Source organism: Leptonychotes weddellii, chromosome 1, assembly GCF_054177405.1.
Source record: "Leptonychotes weddellii isolate Sample4059 chromosome 1, ASM5417740v2, whole genome shotgun sequence".
NCBI lineage: Eukaryota > Metazoa > Chordata > Mammalia > Carnivora > Phocidae > Leptonychotes > Leptonychotes weddellii.
The window spans coordinates 15,999,234-16,018,895 of record NC_138369.1 but is presented as its reverse complement, the minus strand read 5'-3'; the positions used below and the strand labels follow the sequence as shown (position 1 = coordinate 16,018,895).

Sequence of the window (19,662 nt, the reverse complement as noted above, 5' to 3'; positions counted from 1 at the left end):
TCTCACTGCACACAGGTTGTCCATACCTGGTCTCACCAGTCCTACCTCTCCCTCCTCTGCCTACTCCGGTCAGGCCTGCCCCTCCCTCAACAAAACAGCCCTGGCCTGGGGTCCTCAGCGACCCACACGTTGATGAACTCAGCTGAAGCTCCACGCTCACCTTCCCCGGCACTTGACTCCTGCCTGGTTCCCAGGAGCCCGCTTCCTCCCTGGTTTCCTCCCACTTCCTCCGGGCTCCCTTTGCTTAGCTCCTTTTCAGATTCCACCTCATCTCTCCTACCTCCTAACAGGAGTGTTCCAGAGCTCCATCTTGCCTGCTGCCCTCCTGTCTACACTCACCACCCTCTTCTCATCCAGGCCCCTTTGCATCCCAGACCCAAAGCTCCAGCGCTGGCCACTCCACTGAACTTGAGTCACATATCCAGCCGCCGACTTGGCATCTCCACTTTGATGTCCAGTCAGTGTTTAAAGCTTTTTTTTTTTTTTTTAAGATTTTATTTATTTATTTGAGGGAAAGAGAGCAAGAGTGAGAGAGAGAGCAAATATGAGCAGGAGGAGGAGCCGAGAGAGGGGCAAGCAGACCCCCCACTGAGCAGGGAGCCCAATGTGGGGCTTGATCCCAGGGTCCTGGGATTGAGACTGGAGTGGAAGGCAGACGCCCAACCCACTGAGCTACCCAAGCGCCCCTGTTTAAAGCTTTTCATGGGCAAAACTGATCTCCCTCCCTCCCAAGAACTGCCTCCCTCAGGGGATGCAGTAGCAGTGTGGTCCCTAGACAGCCTCAGGATCACCCTAGACTTGTCTGACCGCCTCACTCAGCATCAGCCACAATGACTTCCCGGGTGCCCCACTCACGGGCACATTCCGCCTCAAGGCTTTGCACTGGCTGATCCCTCTGGCTGGAATGTTCCCTGCAGCCATCCACATAACTTCTTCCCTGTCCAAATCTCTGGTCAAACATCTCTTTCCCAGTGAGGGCCACCTTGGACCCACCCCCGGAACTCCTGTTCTTTGTAGCCCTTATCTTGCCATTGTTAGTCCCTATGGTACTGACCATCTTCTAACAAACCACATCACTCACTGATTAGGTTTCACGTTTCTGGTCTGAACTCAATCTCCCAGCTAGGATGTAAGTTCAAGGAAGGCAGGGGTCTTCACGTTGTTCACCGCTGTGTGTGAAGAGTGCTGTGCTGGAAGAGTGCCTAGCACGTGGGAAATCTTCAGAAACTCTTGTTGAAGGGCGCCTGGGTGGCTCAGTCATTAAGCGTCTGCCTTCGGCTCAGGTCATAATCCCAGGGTCCTGGGATCGAGCCCTTCATCAGGCTCCCTGCTCAGCGGGGAGCCTGCTTCTCCCTCTCCCGCTCCCCCTGCTTGTGTTCCCTCTCTCACTGTGTCTCTCTCTGTCAAATAAATAAAATCTTTAAAAAAAAAAAAAGAAATTCTTGTTGAATGAATGAATCCCTTTTCCATCAATAGGTGAAGGTGTGCATGCGCAGACGGGTGAGGAGGGTATGGAAGGGGGAAGCAGCTGGCCAGAGGAGACCAAGGCGGGGCTTTGGCCCCTTTTCCTGGTTTATAGCATCTCATTTTGCTGTTACAAACAGTCATAAAAAAAGCAGTGAAGGGGCGCCTGGGTGGCTCAGTCGTTAAGCGTCTGCCTTTGGCTCAGGTCATGATCCCAGGGTCCTGGGATAGAGCCCCGCATCGGGCACCCTGCTCAGCGGAAAGCCTGCTTCTCCCTCTCCCACTCCCCCTACTTGTGTTCCCTCTCTCGCTGTGTATCTCTCTGTCAAATAAATAAATAAAATCTTTAAAAAAAAAAAAAGGCAGTGAAAAGAAATATAGAAGACCTCTGTGCTGGACTTTTGGGCTGCTTTAACTTGTTAATATTCCATGCAAGGCAAATTTTAAAAAAAAGGAAAAAAGAAGAGAAAGAAGACCTAGGAAATTCTTCAAAATATACCAAAATGCTTAAGTATGATCAAGGGCCTGCAGACCCATCCTTATGGAGGTTGAGTGGCTGGACCTTTTTTTTTTTTTTTATGGGGGGGGGAAGGGGGCCAGAGGAGCAGATGGAGAGGGAGAGAGAGAGAATCCCAAGTAGGCTTCTTGCCCAGGGCATAGCTTAACTCGGAACTCGATCCCACGACCCTGAGATCATGACCTGAGCCGAAATCAAGTCGGACACTTAACCCACTGAGCTGCCCAGGCGCCCCTGAGCAGCTGGACCTTGACAGCCAGGGACAAGGGATATTCATTTTCAGGCAGCCATGTGGGCACTTGGCTTTTAGATATAGTCTAGTGGCCATATCGCCTGCCCCCTCCCCCTGGAGAAGGCTGCCCACTGGCCAGGCTGGAGGAGACTTTGCTGGGCAGGCAGAGGAGGCCTATGGGGGGCCAGAATCCTTCCTCCACCCTAGTTCTCTGTGTGTGTGTTGGGTGGGGGGGCAGGGAGGAGAAGCAGGTGGAGCTCCAGTCTAAGCGGCCTACAGCCAGGCCTGGGGTTTTAAGGGAACCCAGGCAGTCCTGTGACTGCTCTGACCTATAGCCTTCTTTGGACAGACGGGAGTATGAGAAAAGCCCCCCAGGGTCCGTCAGCAGGATGGACCCCGTCCTTCCTTGCCTCGCACTCTGCAGGAGCCCGAGGTTCCATGCAGGGCTATGACCTAATCCGATGAGGAGGAAGCCAGAGACCCCCAGAGGGCAGCCCGTACGCCAGGACACTCAGGGCTGCAGCCCCCTCTAGGCCGGTGTCCAGCTCTTTTCTGGGGCTGCAGGGCTCCCGGGGAAGTCCCCAGGCTGGAGTCCAGCACCTGGGGCTAAAGGGAACTAGATCCGGGAAGCCCTGCTCTGGTCAGCGGGCACTGTCGTGGGCCTAGCAGCCACCAGCTTGAGGAAATTCTTTCTTCAGGGGTTTCCCAAGCTGGCAGCTGCCTTGCCAGTTCAAACCGGATTTTTCCTGCTGCCCTTTCCCCGGCGGCCTAGCCGGGTGCAGGGTCTCTCCTAATGAGGGTTTGGTGCCAAGGCCTGGGCAGCTCCATCTTGCTGGGTACCAGCTGGTTTAGGCCTGCCCCAGGCAATGGGCAGCTTCCCGTTCCCATCGGGGGCCAAGGCCACCTGGGGCTACCCTGCATCCTTAGACTAGCCCTGCCCTGCTTTGGACCCCCTACTCAAAACCCAGGGTCCCCAGTACAGGAATTCACTAACCCACCTTTATTCACAGTGGGTTTTACTATTAACAGAAGATCAGTCTGACAGGTCACAGGATTCCTGGACTTTTGTTCCCCGACTCAAAGCATTGACAGAGGGTTGACACGGCAGCCAGGGAGGGCAGGGGGCCCTTCGACAGTGCTTCCACAGGGCTCGGCTGCCCCCAGCTCAGACCCTCCCTGAAGCTGCTGGGGATGCACCTCACGTTGCCTCCTTCCGGAGGCCTCTCTCTGTCCCATTTCCTGGGGCCTCATTAATTCCTCCCCACCTCACCCCGTGAGAAAGCAGGTCTGTGCTGAGCCTGGCCCAGATCCAGAGCTGAGTCTGAGCATACCACTGGCTGGTTTGGGAGGAAGGGGGCCTGTCCCCACCCTCATCTCAGGGAAGGAGGCCGGAGGGGCTCCCATTACCATCCATGTCCCGACGTCTACCCACTTTCCAGGAGCACAGGGGCCATGGGGATCAAGAATACACAACATAGCTGGTCTTATGTATAATATTTATAAAAGGGGGCCCACCACCTCTCCACTCCTGCCCCAGACCAGCCCCTGGGGTCTTTGGCTCCCAGGGGACAGAGACACTCCGGGCCCCAGACTCTTTCTTCTCCCAGAAGTGGAATGTGAGCTATGGCCCAGGCTTGGGGTGGGGGGAGTCCCAGCCTCCCCAGGACTGGTGAAGGGACAGGGTAGGGGTCCCTTGGGGGTGCCCACACCAGCCTCACACTCAAAAGAACCTGCTGGCTCCAGGTGTGGGGGGGAATGGTCTGCTTCTGGTGACGGGGATGGGAGAAGGAGCCAAGAGTATCTAAGGGCCTGAGTCCAAGTGCCTGAAAGGGGCCTCAGGGACAGAAGTGGGAAGAGGTGAGTGAGCTGAGGGAGATGAGGCCCCAGGGTGCAGACCACGGCCAGGCAGCACGGTGGGGAGATGGCTGCAGGCCTGGTTTCCAGCTCTACGTGCCCTACGGGCTGTGTGACCTCGGGAGGCAGCTGCTGGGCCTCGTGTGCGCATCTGTGCAAAGGAGAACAGAGGCTTGGGTGGGAGCTGAGGCAGGAGTGAGGGAGCAAGGGTACAGCCCTGCCCTGCTCTCAGCCCAGGCAGCCCCTGGAGCCCGGGAGCCCAGAAGGGGAGTGGCTCTAGGGCGTTGGTCCTGGCTCTGACAGAAACCTTCCACAGAGAGGATGCGAGGCAGGGCCAAATGCCATAGTGTTAACACGTCTTTCTCCTCCTCCTTGGCTAGATGGGAGCGAGGGCTGAAGACTCTGGGCAGGGGTACGTGGACGAGTAGTCAGAACAGGATGGATGTCTCCTCCTAGTGGCTTCCTCCATGCCGGCTGGTCCCTGACACCCAGTCAATGACGATGAAGCTCAAGCTCATGGTCATCAGCAAGAGGCCAAGCACAGCGAAACAAAGGGCCTGTGGGGACAGGAGTCAGAGTCAGGGGTGCAGTAAGGGCAGCCCCCTCAGCCCCACACCAGGCCACCAACCTCCAGGACCCTCGCACCAGGATTTTGGGGGTAGACTTTGCAGGCTCCCTCTCGGTGGGTATGATGCGGAAGTAGAAGATGGCAGGGAAGATGAAGATGAGGCATGGGGCAGATGTGGCACCTGCAAAGAACGAGGCATGTCCGCATACTGGTTAAAGTCCGGGGGTGGACCCTTCAATGAGATCAAACATTCCTTGTTGGCGGAATGTCTTCCTTGAGACTCCACTTGAGAGCTCTGCCTGATTCTGGAGAGCCCACCAGCCCCTCCCCTGGTTCTCTGTCTACCTGGATGGAAAGCTAGTGCTGTTGGCAGCCAAAGAATCTCTAGCAAAGAGAAAAGGCAAGCCAAGAGATAGACACAAAGCCCTGAAGATATTGGGCTCCTAGATACAGCTATTCCTGAAGGCTTTTTCTTTATTTGAGCCAATTCATTCCTTTCTGCTTAAATCACTTTTAAGTCAGATTTCAGATATGTAGAACCAACAGTCTTGCCTATGATATCCATGACACTCGGCCCCCCAGGCCTGTGCGTTGGTCCTTGCAGACTTGGGTTGGGGAGTGAGTCTTCTGAGTTGGGTCACCCCAAAGATATCTCAGAATTGTCTGGTCTTCTAGCTCAGAGCCCCAGCTGGGATGGGACAGTGGACAGAGTACCAAACCTATAGTCCCATTATCCTAGAGCTAAATCAAGGCCCCCCACTTACCAGCTGTATGGCTCTGCTACTCCCCTAATCATGATGGACCTTAATTTTCTCATATGTGAAATGGGGACAAGACCCAGTGAGATCATTCATGGAGGTCCCTGGCACCTGGGCTCCACCTCATCCCCCAGCAAGGGGAACTGTCTCTGGTTTTGAGCCCTCAAAAGGGATTAGAATAGCCTTAAGGACAAAATCTCAGGGCGCCTGGGTGGCTCAGTTGGTTAAGCGACTGCCTTCAGCTCAGGTCATGATCCTGGAGTCCCAGGATCGAGTCCTGCATCGGGCTCCCTGCTCGGCGGGGAGCCTGCTTCTCCCTCTGACCCTCCCCCCTCTCATATGCTCTCTCATTCTCTCTCTCTCAAATAAATAAAATCTTTAAAAAAAAAAAAAAAAAAGGACAAAATCTCAGACAGGAAGCCAAGCTGTGCACACATGGCCAGTAGCCATCACTTAAATGTAGGGTATGATCTCAGGAATCTGCCAGGATTTGCAGATAGGAAATTCTCTGGGCCAATGCCCTGTCTCTATACACAGCTGGGCCAGACCCTCACCGATGACCCCGAAGATGCCCAGGATGTTGGGAGCGAAGATAACCAGCAGGTTGATGCAAGTGAGCAGGCCAATGGCAATGAGCGTGTGCCGCAACCAGTTGAACTCCTGGTTCTTAAACAGCATCTGCTGGATGGCACGGCGCACCTGGGGGGCGGGGGTGGGAAGAGTCACCCATCTGTCAGCTCCCTCCATCCCACCCTGCCTTGGTCCACCTACCCACCGGCTCACCGGAAACAGAACGATTGGCACCGTGAGTGTGACTGCCGTCAGCACGGCCACACGCACACAGAGGATCAGCACGTCGAATGGGTCCACCTTGCTGTAGGTGTGCAGTAGCTCTGACTCCACCCCGTCTGCGGCAGGCAGGGAGGGCGGTCAGCACGTGGCCCGGGGAGGGGGGTGGGCTCTGAGCCTGGGTTGACCCTGACACTGTGCGAAGTGGCAACAGACTCACCTCCACAGCCGCAGGGCACAGTTAGGCGTCGCACACCTACTTAGCGCCTACAGTATGCAGGGTGCCATGGCCACCGGCCAGCCCCGTGCCCCCCAGCCTGGCCTCTGCCTCTGCCCCCATGGTCCAGCCATACCGTAGAAGGTGAGGTAGCCGAAGAGGGCAGCCAGGAAGTACATGACATACATGACGGAGATGGACAGGTTGGAGATGTGCTGCATCTTCCTCTTGGAGGGACTACGGCGAAGCAGGGGAGGGGACTGGTGCCAAGCTGGGCCACACCAGAGACCCCCCTGTGCCCTGGGGTCTCTCCGGCACCACACCCTCACCATCTGGCAGCTGAAGAAGTCTCCTTCTTGTCCCCAGTCGCCCCTCAGGGCAGCCACGGAGAGCTTTGATAAAGTGACTTGGCTCCCGTTCCTCCCCACCCCCACCCCCGGTCCCGTCAGGACCACATTCATTCTCCCCAAACCAGCTTAAGGCTGCTGCCCCCCTCTCAACCACAGACACCTACTCCTTGAGCTCTGTATAGATGGGCAGCACCTCGGGATGGCAGACGAAGGCGAAGGCCATGATGGGGATGGTGTATGCCGTCTGGGGAGACACGGGGACCACGTCAGGGCAGCCCCCCCCCCACTCTCACGGGGCCCACCGCCCCCACCCTGGCCTGTTGGGACCTGTGAGTTGAGTGTGAAGTAGCTCGGGGTGCAGAGGGCTGTGGTCTCTGTCTCAACCCGCAGCTGTGCCTCCTCCTTGGTGACCTCCACGAGGCTGAAGTTGCCCGTGATGTTGGCGAAGTTGACGGGCAGTGGGCAGGGCACGTGGAACTTTTTGTAGATGACCTGGGTTGGGGAAAGGATGAGATCAGGGCCAGGCTAGATCTGCCCAGGAGTCACTATGACGCCACACCTAGATCAGGACGGAAGGGGCTGCCTTCTGACCCAGGCTTCCCAGAAAGGCCTGACCCCTCCCCCTGACAGAGGAGCCTGCCCCCCACCCCCTCCCCGGGAGACCTGCCCTCCACTCCAGCACGGAGGGTAACTCACAGCGATTAGGAAGAACACCATGCAGCTGAGAGAGAAGCCGCTGGAGTAACCCAGGTAGCCTGCAAAGTGCGGAGGGGCTCTGAGACGGGGGTCCCCTCCCAGGCATCCCTCCAACATCCCCCCCCCAAGGCCCTGGCCTTGCCACACTCACCAAGCTGCCGCATCAGTGCCAGAGGCAGAATGACGGTGACAGAAACTAGGATCACCAGGTAGTTCCCGTTCATGTACCAGTCCCTGCAGGGACAGGAGTGGGGAGCCAACATCAGTCTCCTCAGCCTTAGGGTGGGGGGGGCGTCTGCCTCCATACCTAATCGGTGCACCCGGGGTGCTACTGAGTGACCTCTGGAAAATACTTGTTCAGAGCACTGTGTCTCCCCTTCCCCATCTGCAAAATGGACGTTCTCTCAGCACTCTCCTGGGCGAGGTGCGGACTAAGGCGCCGGGCTCCTGCTTGGTGACCATTATAGGTATAGTCACTGCTCTTGTTTTTCCTCAGGACACACAGGTCTGGGTCCAGCTTCCCCAGGGAGGGGCCCCCAGGGGCCCAGGGAGGCAGGGGGATGAACAAACCTGGCTCTGGGGGGTGGGACATTTTCTATGGGGGGATCAGGGACTTGCCAACGTCTGGTGCCCCTTGTGGTCCCTCCTGACATCTGTATCCTGCATCATCCTGCACCCCGCCACCACCAAGGGACAGGGGGCCCGGAGAACTAAAGGGATAAGGAATGAGACCCCCCTTCCCAGGGAAGCCTAAAGGCCAACTCCTTGGGAAAGGCCCCCAGGACCTGGTGGGGGGTCGGGGAAAGAATCCTGATGCTTCTCTCCTCCCAGAGCTGCTCTCAACTTCACACCCCTCTGCTTGCCTGGGCTGTGTGGCCAAGGGCAGGGCCTGGCTGTCATCTCTGTCTCCACCCACAAAACATGGCTGATGCCATTAGTGCTGGCTAAACTGATGATGGGCAACTGGGACACCATGGGCTTAATTTCTTGGTTGGGGGTGGCTAACACCCAAGCCATGGTCAGGAATAGCAGGGGCTTAGAGCTAAGCCCAAGGCTCTCAGGCCCTCGCGTGCTCACAGGCTGGGTCCAGGCCCAGGTGGGGGCCCAGCTTCCTCGGCCTCACCGCACCCCTTACCCCCACTGGCCTTCCTGGGGGATTCCCCTAGGTGCTCCCTAAATGAGTGTCGACTGAATGTTAGCTCGGCTGGCAGCTCTCTGCCCCTCCAGCTGCCGCTTGCAAGCACTGTCTCGTCTCTCCCACTAGCCCAGCCTGGGTTCCCGGGGCCAGCAGGGCACACGGAGCGGGTAGACGAAGACCTCCCACCCTCACCCAGCCCCGCCCCACCCTGGGGCTCACGAGGTTTGCTCCTCCAGGTTCAGGAAGGTCTGTATGACAAGGGGCAGCTCAGACTTGATGATGTACAGGTAGCTGGACATGGCTGGGGGGAGACGGGTAGGCAGGCACTGGGGTCAGCCAAGGCAGCCAGCCCTCGGACTGCCCACCAGCCCACCGCCTGCCCGTGTCTGCCTGCCTCACCTCCAATATTCTGCAGCGTGATGGCCAGGGCCGCTGCCAGCTTCCCTGGGGTCCCAAAGGCACGGTAGCCCAGCTGCTCGTAGGCACGGATGCCTGTGGGCACGAGGAGTCAGAGCAGTCAGGGGTGCTCTCCCCGGTCCAGCCCTCCCTTGCTCCAGGTTGGGTTGAAGGCTCACCCACGATCCCTGAGGACTTGAGTAGCAGGTGGATGGAGTAGCTGGAGAGCAGGGCAACGGCCGTCAGCAGGAACCTGAGGAAGATGGATGAAAGGAAGCCACCTGGGACTTCCCTGGGTGGCAGGGGCGAGGAGCTCTGGGAGGCCTGGGTGTGTGGGTCTGTGACCCAGGTGTCTGGACCCCCAACAGGTGTGGATGCAAGTTCAACAGGCCCTAGCAGTGGTGAACACCACCCATTTGACCCAGGGTGAGCCGCAACCCAGAAGGGGCCTCTGAGCACCACCTCCTTGCGTTCTTGGAACAAACACGTTTTCCATTTGGGCAGCAGGGCAGAGTTCCCAGGTAAAGTACACGTGTGCCCGCACAAGGCCTGGCCGCGGGGGCTCGCTCATCACGTGTAAAGGTGGTAGAAGGATAGACTCGGGTCTGTTAGGCTTGTCCTGTGTTGTAATCTCACCGGCTTTGCTGGGAAATGAGGGCTGTTTGTCCAGCCATGGCGGGTTTTTTTAGCTGTGGTTTGGGTTAAGCCCCCCCACTGCAGCCTGGGTCTTGGGATGGGAAACCGGCGGGTCCTGGGAGGTCATGGCTGGTGGCCTGTTTAGGGCTCCTGTCTCGGGAGGGTTCACTGAGAGGACTTACAGGAAAAGGATGATGCCCGTGTTGGCCATGGCGTAGGCGAGGCCCAGGATGCCGCTGCCCATGATGGCGTTGCTGAGGTTGAACACTGACATCCCAAATGAGGTCTTCCCCTCGAACTGCAGGCACCAGAGTGAGCTGGGAGTTGGGGGCGGTCAGCAAAGCATGGAGGGCCTCCCAGCGTTCCCCCTCACTGCCCCTTAGCCTCCCATTGCTGCCCCAGAGCACTTCATTACTGCACACAAGCTCCCAGCGGTGTCCCGAACCCCCAGTGCACCCCGGCTCACGTCAGTGAAGTGCGGCTCCTTGCTGGGGTTTTTCTGTAGGAAGCCCTCGCCCTCAACACAGCTCCGTCTGGGGCCCTCGACCCTGCAGGCACAGGCCAGAGCAGGCAGCTCACCTCCAGCCCTTGCTCGGCACCCTGCCCTGCCCTGAGCCGTGGCTGGGCCTCTCCTCTGCTCACCTCGGGTTGCCGGCCGTGGGGGTGGTGACGGGGAGCAGCCCCTCCGAGTGTTTGCCGTTGGGCACCAGCTCCACCATTTCTGTCTGCAGAGGTGCCTCCATGGTCAGGGGCCACCAGCAGGATCACTAGCTCTCACACCAACACAGAAGTCTGCAGAGCAATGGGTCCCTCTGGTTATCCCCGCTCCCGGGACCCATGGCCCAGCCTCCCACCGGAAGTCGATAGCCGTATCACACCTCCCAGAAGGTCACTCAGGACTTACGTGCATATGCGGCTGGGCCTGCTGCCTCCCTGGGCCCTGCTTTTGGGGGAGTAGAGCTCAGATACCTGAGTTCTCCGGGACATCCTGAGGGGACACCTTGGCCAGTACATAGCGCTCCCTGCCTCCCCCCGCCAAAACCCACATATCAGCCCAGGCAAGCCCGTGGGGGCCTCAGTTTCTCCATCTGTGCAGTGAGGATCAGTTGGATGACCTGAGTTCAGAGTCCAGTGGTGCCTGGAGCCTAGGATGCTGAGTCCCAGGCATCCAGACTCCACTCTGGGGGTGGGCCCCGGACCGACCCCCCTCCCTGACATTAATACCGGGAGACGGTTTCCTGTGCCGGCCCTGTGTGCCAGGGGCCTCCTAGCCAACCTAGAATGGCACTGCCCGACGGCTGGAGGCCTCGGGAGAGGGTGAGGGCTGTGGGCCCTGTTCCCAGCCGCCCGGCGGGCACTGCTGGCAGCCAGAACAAAGGGCCTTCTGTGGTCTGAGAGCTGGCGCTGGGAACGGCAGGCGCAAAGGCTACCCCCCCGCCCCCCGGAGCCAGGAGGCCTGAGGCGGTGCTGGGTGGCTGGACACCTGGCCCCTGCCCGCCTGGCCGCGAAGGGCCCTCAGGGGGCCTTCCAGGAAATGAGTGTCCCAGGGCCGAGCTCTCTGGGCCACACAGGCGTCACCCTCCACACAGCCCTGGCCTTAGGGCCACGTTCTCCTTCAAGCCTCTCCTCCTAGGGAATACCGCCACCCCTTAGGTGGCCACCCTCCAGGAGTGGACCCTTTGAGCAGATTCTCCATTTCCCAGAACCCCAGGCCAGGAACTCAGGGCCTGAGGCAGCTGTAGAGGGGCCTGGGCCACTGGATCCATCCTCCCTTCCCTGCCCTCAAGGCATGGCCCTGGTGGGCCTCTCAGGAGCCAGTTCCCCTCCTTGCCCCCCACCACCCCTGCCCCCTGCCACACACCTCACTGGCCCCTCTCCCATCACTGGGGCTGGGAGCCACCTACCCCATGCCCAGAAGGTACCTACCTGGGCACAGTGCCCCAGGATCCATAAGGACGTCCTGAAGGCTACATAGGCCAGTAGGAGAGCTAAGACCCGAGTGGAGACCAAGGAGGGGGCAGCACTGTCACGTAGGTCCCCCAGAGCCTAGTCTTTTTTTTTAAGGCTTTATTTTTAAGTAATCGCTACACCTGATGTGGGGCTCAAACTCACAACCCCAAGATCAAGAGTTGCATGCTCTACTCACTAAGCCAGCAAGGCGCCCCTACCAGAGTCTCGTCTTGATGCCATAGCATCTCTGCTTGGGAACTCTGAATCCTGCCCTGAATACCCCATCCCCCTCTGGATCCTGATGGTCTCGGTCTACTTAGAACCCAGAGCACCAGGGGTCTTAGCACTCGAGGTTATGCGTGGGGACAGGAAGCTGGGTTCAGGCCTCAGGCCCCAGTGTCCTGGAGGCAGCCCACCATTGCCCCAGCCAGCCCTAGGCCAGAGTTCAGATCCTAGGGACCCACACTTGGCACCCTTGGACTCCCTCAACCTGCCTCTCCTTTTTCTGATGCTGGCATCTGAACCCATCTCACCTCCAGCCCTGCCCCTCAGGACTATGACAATGTGACCATCTCCTCTCGTGCTCTCCTCCCCTGGATGAGAGCCCCTGATGTCAGCCTGTCTTCATGCCCCTGCCCTAAGCCTCACCATCAGCACCTCTCCAAGGGTCCCAGTTGGGTGTGGAGATGCCAGCATCTTATCTCCAGAGTCACTCCCTGGTGCCCCCTGGCTCTCCGCTAGGGTTGCCCTTTTCGGACCTCCCACCCTAGGCAGGCTGGGACAGGCCCTCAGAGTGTGCTGAGTTGGCAGCTTGGACAAAGCACCCTTCTCTGCCTTAATATCCTTCCCTAGCAGCCAGGCACTACCTCCAGGGAGACCACAGCCCATGGCATGGTCATGGCCAAAGGGCCTGAGTTCCTGGCTCCAGGTTCCCCATCCCCCCAGCAGGACTTAGGCCTAGACCTTCACGTCCTGTCTATTACTCACAGTCAGGTACTGCTGGGTTTTGGCCTGGCTTGAGATCCCAGAGAGGACATGGAATATCCTTCCTTAAGTGGCTTCCAGTCTGGAAGGGACAAAATCCCCAAACATATACCCATGCACAGCAGCTGAATGTGAGCCACATAGTGCTGGGACTCAAAAAAGGGGAGACAGAGGCATCAAGGAAGGCTTCCTAGAGGAGGAGGTGATGGAGCCAGTTCTGAAATCTCAGGAGGAGTCCCAAAAGTGTGGAATGGGAAAGAGTCCCCGAAGCAGAGGGCACAGCCTGGGCAAAGGCTCTAAGGTGTGGTATGGGGCAGATTGAAGAAGGTTCCACGGCTACAGACAAACCCAACGAAACCTTGAAGGCCAGGTCAACAGGTCTGTACTTCAGCGTAGGGCAGGACTAAGGGCTGAGAAGCCAGGGTGGAGATGAGCGGCCCCCAGCCATTCCCTGAGGCTGGCAGCCCATTTCTGACATCTGCCGTCCCTCAGGCCTATCGCCTAGCAGGCTCCTTTGTATCAAGGAGTCAGGGTAGACTCAGGGATAGCCTCTGCCTAACACAAGCTGCCAGCCGATTCTGACCCACTGTTGGGAAAGCCCAGAGTGGACATTCTGAGTCTGAGTCCTGGCCTGGCCCTGCCTCACTGTGTGACCACGGGCAGAGCATTCCTGACTCAGGACCTCAGTGTCCTCCTGCCCTCCAGGGGTCCCATGAGGTTTGGCAAAGCTGGGGACAGAGTGAGAAGCCTCCCCAAGGCCTTTGTCCCAGACCATGCCATGGGCTCCCAGAGAGGGGTCAGGCTCCAGGTTGGAAAAATCACTGCAACCTTGGGCAGATCATCAGAATGGCATCTGTCATGGGTGCAGCGTGGACTTGGGCAGGAAATCGATGGCCTAGGCCACTGCTCTGGGGCCTGTTGGCTCTGCTGGGAGATAAGGGCCAGGAGAGGCCAGGAACCACAAGGATGGTGCGGCAGGTAACGCTCGCCCACGCGGCCACCACAGAGTGAGAATTTGTCAGGCACACCTCGCCAGGTGTTAAGTTTGGCTAATTAAAGATTTTGAGGCCCAGGAATCCAGGCCACTGCTTGCATCAGCTGCTGTGGGACACATACTCTCTGTCCCACAACCGAGGTCCTTGGAGCCACCAGGGACTTGAGCACTGCTTTCTTCCCCCAATGCTCAGGGACATCAGTAGGTCTGCAGTAGTGGGCTAGCTAGCTACAGGGAGGCATCCACACTGTCCTTCCCTCAGTCCTGCAGCCACATAAGCTTAGTGGGGGCACAGACCCCATAGAATTTGATGCTGCAGCCCCCAGGTTTCTGGTGCTTGGGCAATCCTAACCTCAGCCCAGATGTCAGGGGACAGGCAGGTGGCCTGGCCTGCAGGTCCATTGCGGTCATTCCTGGAGGCTCAGGGATGAGGGCTGCCCCCAGTTCCAGCTCAGCCATCCTTATTCCCCTCCTCGGCAGAGACAAGGGGCCCCTCCTATCCCGGCACCCCTCTGCCCATCTGCTTCTCCAGGCTTCAGAGGGAGAACACCATCCTAGGACAAGCTATCAGTCAACAAGGAAACTGGATTGAATGGACCTGTCTGAATTATATGTTCTCAAAGCACGGCCCCAGGGATTGGTGGGGAGATGATTGCTGAAGTCAGGGGACTAGAGGTAGGGCATGCGGGAGGGTGTTCTGAACATGGGAGAGTGCTATAGCCTTATACCCCCCTAGCCCCTCTTCCAGGCCCACGACTCCAGATTTTGACCTCAGTAGACCCAGGCCCCCATCCACTACTCCTTCATTGTCCACAATAGTGGGTAAGTAGCCAGTGCCTGGTCAACACCGGGCTGGTACTGAGGCGGGTGGTGTGCAAGAGGGGGCACATCCAGAGAAAGGAAGGTGGCCCGGAGCACTGATGTGTCAGCAGCGCCAATCCCTCCTAGTCTAGCTCCCTGGCCCTGGTGTCTGGGGACTGTGCTTCTGTGTTCTGGGCATCCGGAAGTGTCTAGGAGGATCTGAGGGGCCCAGCTGGGGCCGGAAGTTGGACTTTCCTGTGACAGGGTATATTTTCTAGACCCCCAACAGATGCGTAGAGTTGGGCCTAACCTGAGACACCTAGGCCTCCCCTCCCACCCAGCCCAGGACCCTCCTTGCTCCCCCAAGGGAAGCTGTAGCTGGAACCTCTTGGCTCAAGACTGGGCCAGAGCCAGAAACAGCCCCCTCCCCCCACTGCCAGCCTGCTGAGAGGGACGTGCAGCCCGAGGCCCAGCTGAGGCAAAGGACAGGACATCACGTGCTTGTGGCCCCCTAGGGGCAGGGGAGACCCCGAGCCAGCCAGCCCATCCTCCATCCTCCTCCCTCCTGACCCGGAATCCCCTGGAGGCGGCCAAATATTTGGACAGCCGGACTTCTGGCCCCAAGGAAAGCTGGAGCAGGGGCCTGGGGCAGCTCAGGACTCATTGGAGACCCTGGTGTGGGCGGCTAGAGGCAAGGTCGGCCTGGAGGAAAGGCACCATCCAATGTCAGGCAGAAGCAGAGAGGCAGAGGGAGGGAAGAGAGAGACAGGGAAAGAGGAAGGACAGAAAGCACATACGTGTGGTACATGTGTCCACTCATACTGATCCAGACAGACAGACAGACAGACAGGCACAGGGAGAAAGGGAAATGCAGATGGATATAGAGGTACACAAACAGAAAAATGCACACACAGAGAGAGGTGGACAGACATTCAGACAGGGAGACAGAGAGAGAGAGAGACAACCAGGGAGGTGAGATGGCCAACCAGCCAGAGATAGCCAAGTGGAGAGAGACAGAGAAACAGGGAGACAGCCAGTGAAAGACAGAGAGAACCCCAGAAGGAATGAGAAGGGGAGAGAGAGCCAGAGGCCCAGGTGAGTGGGCAGCAGGCCCAGCGAGCACCACAGGGATGGCCAGGCGGAACCCTGCAAGACCCTGCAAGAAGGCTGCCACAGCATTTGCAGGTTCCTACAAGGGCAGGTTGGACCCCTACTAGCTGGGTGCAGGGACATCCAGACGGTGGGACTGAGCAGGTGCATGGTCAGCCCCAGCTGGAAAGACCGCTCCCCAGTCCAGCGCTTGTCTACCCGCACAATGGAAAAGATACACAGAAGTGATGGTCAATTGAAGTGACCCCCATTCTCAGCAGCCACGCACGTGTGCAGACGTGCCGGCCGAGAGGCTGTGTACAGGACGTGGCCCGCAGAGCGGAAATTCAAAACCAAGCCACCCCAGGCCGCTGACCGGAAAGCCCCTCCTGCCCCAGCAGCTGGTCCTTCCCTTTGGCCCCCAGAAGCCCCGCCTGGTCCTCTAGAGTGCCCCCCCCCACATCTGTCTTCCTATCCAGAGTCAAAGGCCAGTCGTCCACCCACCAGACTGAAGGTGCGCAGGGCACACGGTAGGTGCTCAGTATGCGTTGCTAAGTGAATAGAATGGGTTCAAGGCCCTTGGCAAGCCCCCAGCCCATCTCAGCCCAGCTCTAAGTGGCCCCTGGCCCCTGGCCACGTCTGCACTGGACCGTGTGCCTGCAGGGCTCCTATCTTACCACAGCATAGGCTGCACATCCCACCGCAGCTTTCTGCGCACACAGATACCAAAACCGTACCTCCCTTGCAGTCAACCACTCCCCTAAAACATGCTTTCCCCTCTGAATGAGTGCCTGTTTCCACACCCAGCCTGGACTTTCAGGCTGCACTCAGTTCAGCTCAAAAACCTTCCCTGGCCCTACCCAGAGACCTCGAACCACCCAGGCTGTCTTGTTGTGCCTCCGTTTCTCGATTTGCCCAAGGCTCCAAGGCCACTTGCTAGGGCAGCAGGCAGCAGGACAGGAGCAATCTGTTATGGTCTGGCCACCAGGAGCCCTGGACTGGGGGGGAGTGTGTGTGGAGGGGGGCGTAGTGATGTGGGCCAAAAGAACCAGTACTGAAGAAAGAATGGTTTGAGAAGCCAGTGAAGACATGGGCTCGAGCCCAGGCAGAGTGGAGTTTTGAGACATACACCCACACCCTCCCCAGAGAACTGGCCCCCTGTCTCCAACCCCCCAGGGGGTCAGAGATTCTCGTTTCTGATTCCAGTCACTCCAGCCCTCTTGGAGATGTGCCAGGCCTGGCCTCACCCACCCCTGATTCCTCCCACCTCTGGTGCTTCCTGCAGGAAGACTTCCAAGGTTGTACAGAACCTACCCCTCTCAAAATGGAACTGTCCCCAGATCTCTCCGGCTTTCTATGCTCCAGACTGAGAAGCTCTGGGGCATTTTCTTCCTCTCTAGAAGGAACTGAGCTCCCATGCCACACTGCGTACTGAAGAGGAAGGGGTGGAAGGTCCAAAGGCTTCTCCCAGGGACAGAACAGTGGCCCAAGGCCGTCATGGAAGGAAAGACAGGACCGGCGGGCTGAAGGAAGGGTGGGCCTGGGTCGAGGTGTCCCCAGGGTGCAAGGTACAAGGACCTTTGACTTAGTCCTCTCAGACTTGTCCTAGAGCCTGTACCTGAGCTCAGGGCTCAGGTCACTGTGGGGGAGAGGGCGGATTCCCAACAGGCCCCGCCCCTGGCCTCCCCCTCCCCGGGTGTAAACAAACGCACGCATTCGCTGTGGCCAATCGAAGGGGCCAATGGAGCGGGGGCGGGCTCCTGCAAACCCAGTCCTGGTCCTTTCCCTCTGCCCTACGCTCGGCGCCCGCTCTCACACCCTCACCGCGCAATGAGGCGGCAAGGAGCGCGCACAGAGCCCCGCCCTCGGGCCAGAGAGCCACACGCGCCCTGTACCCGCCGTGCCCGCTGGCCCGGCTGCAAATGGCACGGGTTCCGGGACCAACATGTGCCCCGCGGCCCCTCAGGCAGCCTGGCCCGATCTGCCCTCAAGCCCCTGCCCAACGCGGCCGGGATAAATATACCCGGACTCCCGGCGTGCCAGCCGGGCAGATTTGCCTGTCAGGCGCCCGTCGGGGCAGCGCTCCAGGGCCCGTTCCCGGCCCCTCTTGGGCCCCCCTCCGGGACGCTCTCCAGCTAGTCCCCGCGGGTTCTGCCTCGGGAAGCCCCTCGCGCACCGCCCCGAGCCCCGACAAGGCTTCCTGCGGCCCCAGTCCCGAGTGCTGACCTCCTGCTGTCCCGCCCGGCCCTGCCGACAGGCCCCGAGGCGACGAGGTGCCTCTCCCGGGATACCAGCTCCATCTCGGAGCTGAGTCCTGCCTGGCGGGTCCCCGGACCTGAGCCCAGATCGCGCGGGGTTCTGGCTCGCTGGAGGCTGGGGGGAGGCCCCTGCCCGGGGCAGGGCGGGCGAGGGGAGCTGCCCGGAGCCCGGCTACGGACGGGAGGGTGCACAGTAGGGCTCTGCCCGCCCGGTGCCCTGGGCTGGGGTCGGCGCCCCCAGCGGTACCTGGCCCGGCGGGTGGGGGACGCACGGAGCTCCGCTCTGGCTGGCGCTGTCCGCTCTGCTCCCGGCTAAGCGCAGCGGCGGGGGATGAAGGGCGCCCGGCCCCGCCCCTGGCCCGCCCCCGGCCCGCCAATCCCAGGCGGCGGGCGGGAGGAGGGGCTGGTCTGGGGAGAGGGGGGGCCCTCCCCCGGCCCGCCTGCTGCAAAGGGGCAGCCCAAGCGCTAAAGAGCCCCTAGGTGGGGGAGCAGCTGCTCCAGGAGGGGCTCAGTTGAGTCCTGGGGGAGGAACGCCTCAGTCCAGAGCAGATTCTCTCCGAGCGCCCTCTTAGCCCCTGAAATGCTCTGCGCTCACCTCCCTGAAGCCAGAAGAGAACAGAGCAATGCTTAGCTTCGGTGAAGGGTGCTCTCAGTGGGGAACTTTCAGATATCAGTCAGACACAAAATGTCTTTTCTGCCTGCTTCACCCTTCCCAAGCAGAGGTGGGATAGCGGTGAGGACGGGGGGTGGGGGGAGAGGTGGGGAGGGGAAGCGGGGAGGCTATCTGCATCAATTCTTCTCTCTTCACCCCAGGTATTCAGAAGAGATTGAGGCTGGGACAGACAGGGGTAGGCCCAGTGAGACAAGAGGCGAGCATGGCTGGGCTTGTGCTGAGCCTCGCTGGGCTCTCCCTGGCCATGCCCCCCATTTCCTTATTTCTAAGGAGTAAGAGACAGCTGTGTCTGCCCATGGGAAGTGGGGATGGGGACTTAGTGCCCTGGGGGGGGGAGGGGTTTTAGGCTGTCCTGTTCTTGACTGGGGGGGCTCCTATCCCACCCCTGCCTGCCTCCCACCCAAGGCCTTGGTGCTCAGAGGTGGGTGGTCGGTGTTAAGGCCCCCCAGGCCTAGCCAGCACGGAGCTGGGAGAGGCCTTGACCTTGGGGGTGAGCTGGGGGGTTCCCAGAACAGCTGTGTCCCTTGCTTCTCAGCCACTGGCTCTGATCCGATTAATTCCATGGCCTCTGCTGTTCCTAGCCAAGCTGGATGTCTCTGTGTCATGTCTGCCCCCCTCCTGGAACCGGGGGAATGCCCTCAGAGGACAGGTCTAACCTCTCCCCTGCCCTGGGCTGGGAGTCAGGACTCCTGGATTCTCTTCCTATTGACTCACCAGAGCCAAGCCCTAGCCTATCTCAGTTTCCCCTTGTGTCACAGGGAAATAGCTCTGTCCTCTCTCCTGGCCTGAGGGGAGTGGATGAAGGGGAAGATGTGAGCTGAGGGAGGAGACTTAGCTTTGGCTGGGAGTGCCAGGGAGCTGGGAGGACTAAAGAGAAAGGCACTGGGATGGTGGCAATCCCTCAAACCACCCAAGCTCCTGCCCTGCTAATGGCTGAAAAATAGGAAGGGACTGGCTTTCCCTCCTGATCTGAGGCTAGCGTAATCCCCAGATCAGAGCTTACCTTGGTCATGAGGGACCCTAAGTCTCTCACCCTCCAAAGGGGCTTGAAGACTGCCCACTGGGTAGTTCAGTAGGAGAGGTACTGACCAGGGTCCACCCCCCCCCCCACCTCCCAGCTATATATATCCTGGATGCTCACTGAAGCCATTTGCAAAGGGCTGAGGGCTCCCACTGGCAGTTCCTAAGGGGCCAGGCCTGGCATCAAGGATACCCAGCATGTGGGTATTGGGGTCCTCAATCCTGACTGGAGGGAGCTGGGCTGGGCTGCTGTGGGTGGCCTGAGGCAGCATGATGTG

General features: G+C 59.3%; 1 protein-coding gene across 5 annotated transcripts; it reads right to left on the bottom strand.

Moving 5' to 3' along the window:
- Nucleotides 1-3,692: 3,692 nt before the first annotated feature.
- On the bottom strand, nucleotides 3,693-18,038 carry SLC38A3 (solute carrier family 38 member 3). Of its 5 annotated transcripts, XM_081818115.1 has the most exons (18): nucleotides 17,939-18,013; nucleotides 12,553-12,631; nucleotides 10,520-10,555; nucleotides 10,258-10,407; nucleotides 10,082-10,163; nucleotides 9,798-9,913; nucleotides 9,159-9,232; nucleotides 8,983-9,075; nucleotides 8,803-8,884; nucleotides 7,597-7,679; nucleotides 7,446-7,504; nucleotides 7,077-7,241; nucleotides 6,914-6,993; nucleotides 6,536-6,636; nucleotides 6,177-6,301; nucleotides 5,948-6,092; nucleotides 4,713-4,816; nucleotides 3,693-4,624 (listed from the first exon to the last, which is right to left on the bottom strand). In XM_081818115.1, exons 4-18 carry the CDS (start codon nucleotides 10,356-10,358, stop codon nucleotides 4,520-4,522), a joined length of 1,515 nt encoding a protein of 504 aa, XP_081674241.1. In that variant the 5' UTR covers nucleotides 10,359-10,407; nucleotides 10,520-10,555; nucleotides 12,553-12,631; nucleotides 17,939-18,013; the 3' UTR covers nucleotides 3,693-4,519. The 5 variants fall into 5 exon arrangements, with proteins under 5 accessions (XP_081674241.1, XP_081674244.1, XP_081674260.1 ...); XM_081818118.1 differs by lacking the exon at nucleotides 10,520-10,555; XM_081818134.1 differs by lacking the exon at nucleotides 12,553-12,631 and having other exon boundaries at nucleotides 17,939-17,994.
- Between the last annotated feature and the right edge of the window lie 1,624 nt (nucleotides 18,039-19,662).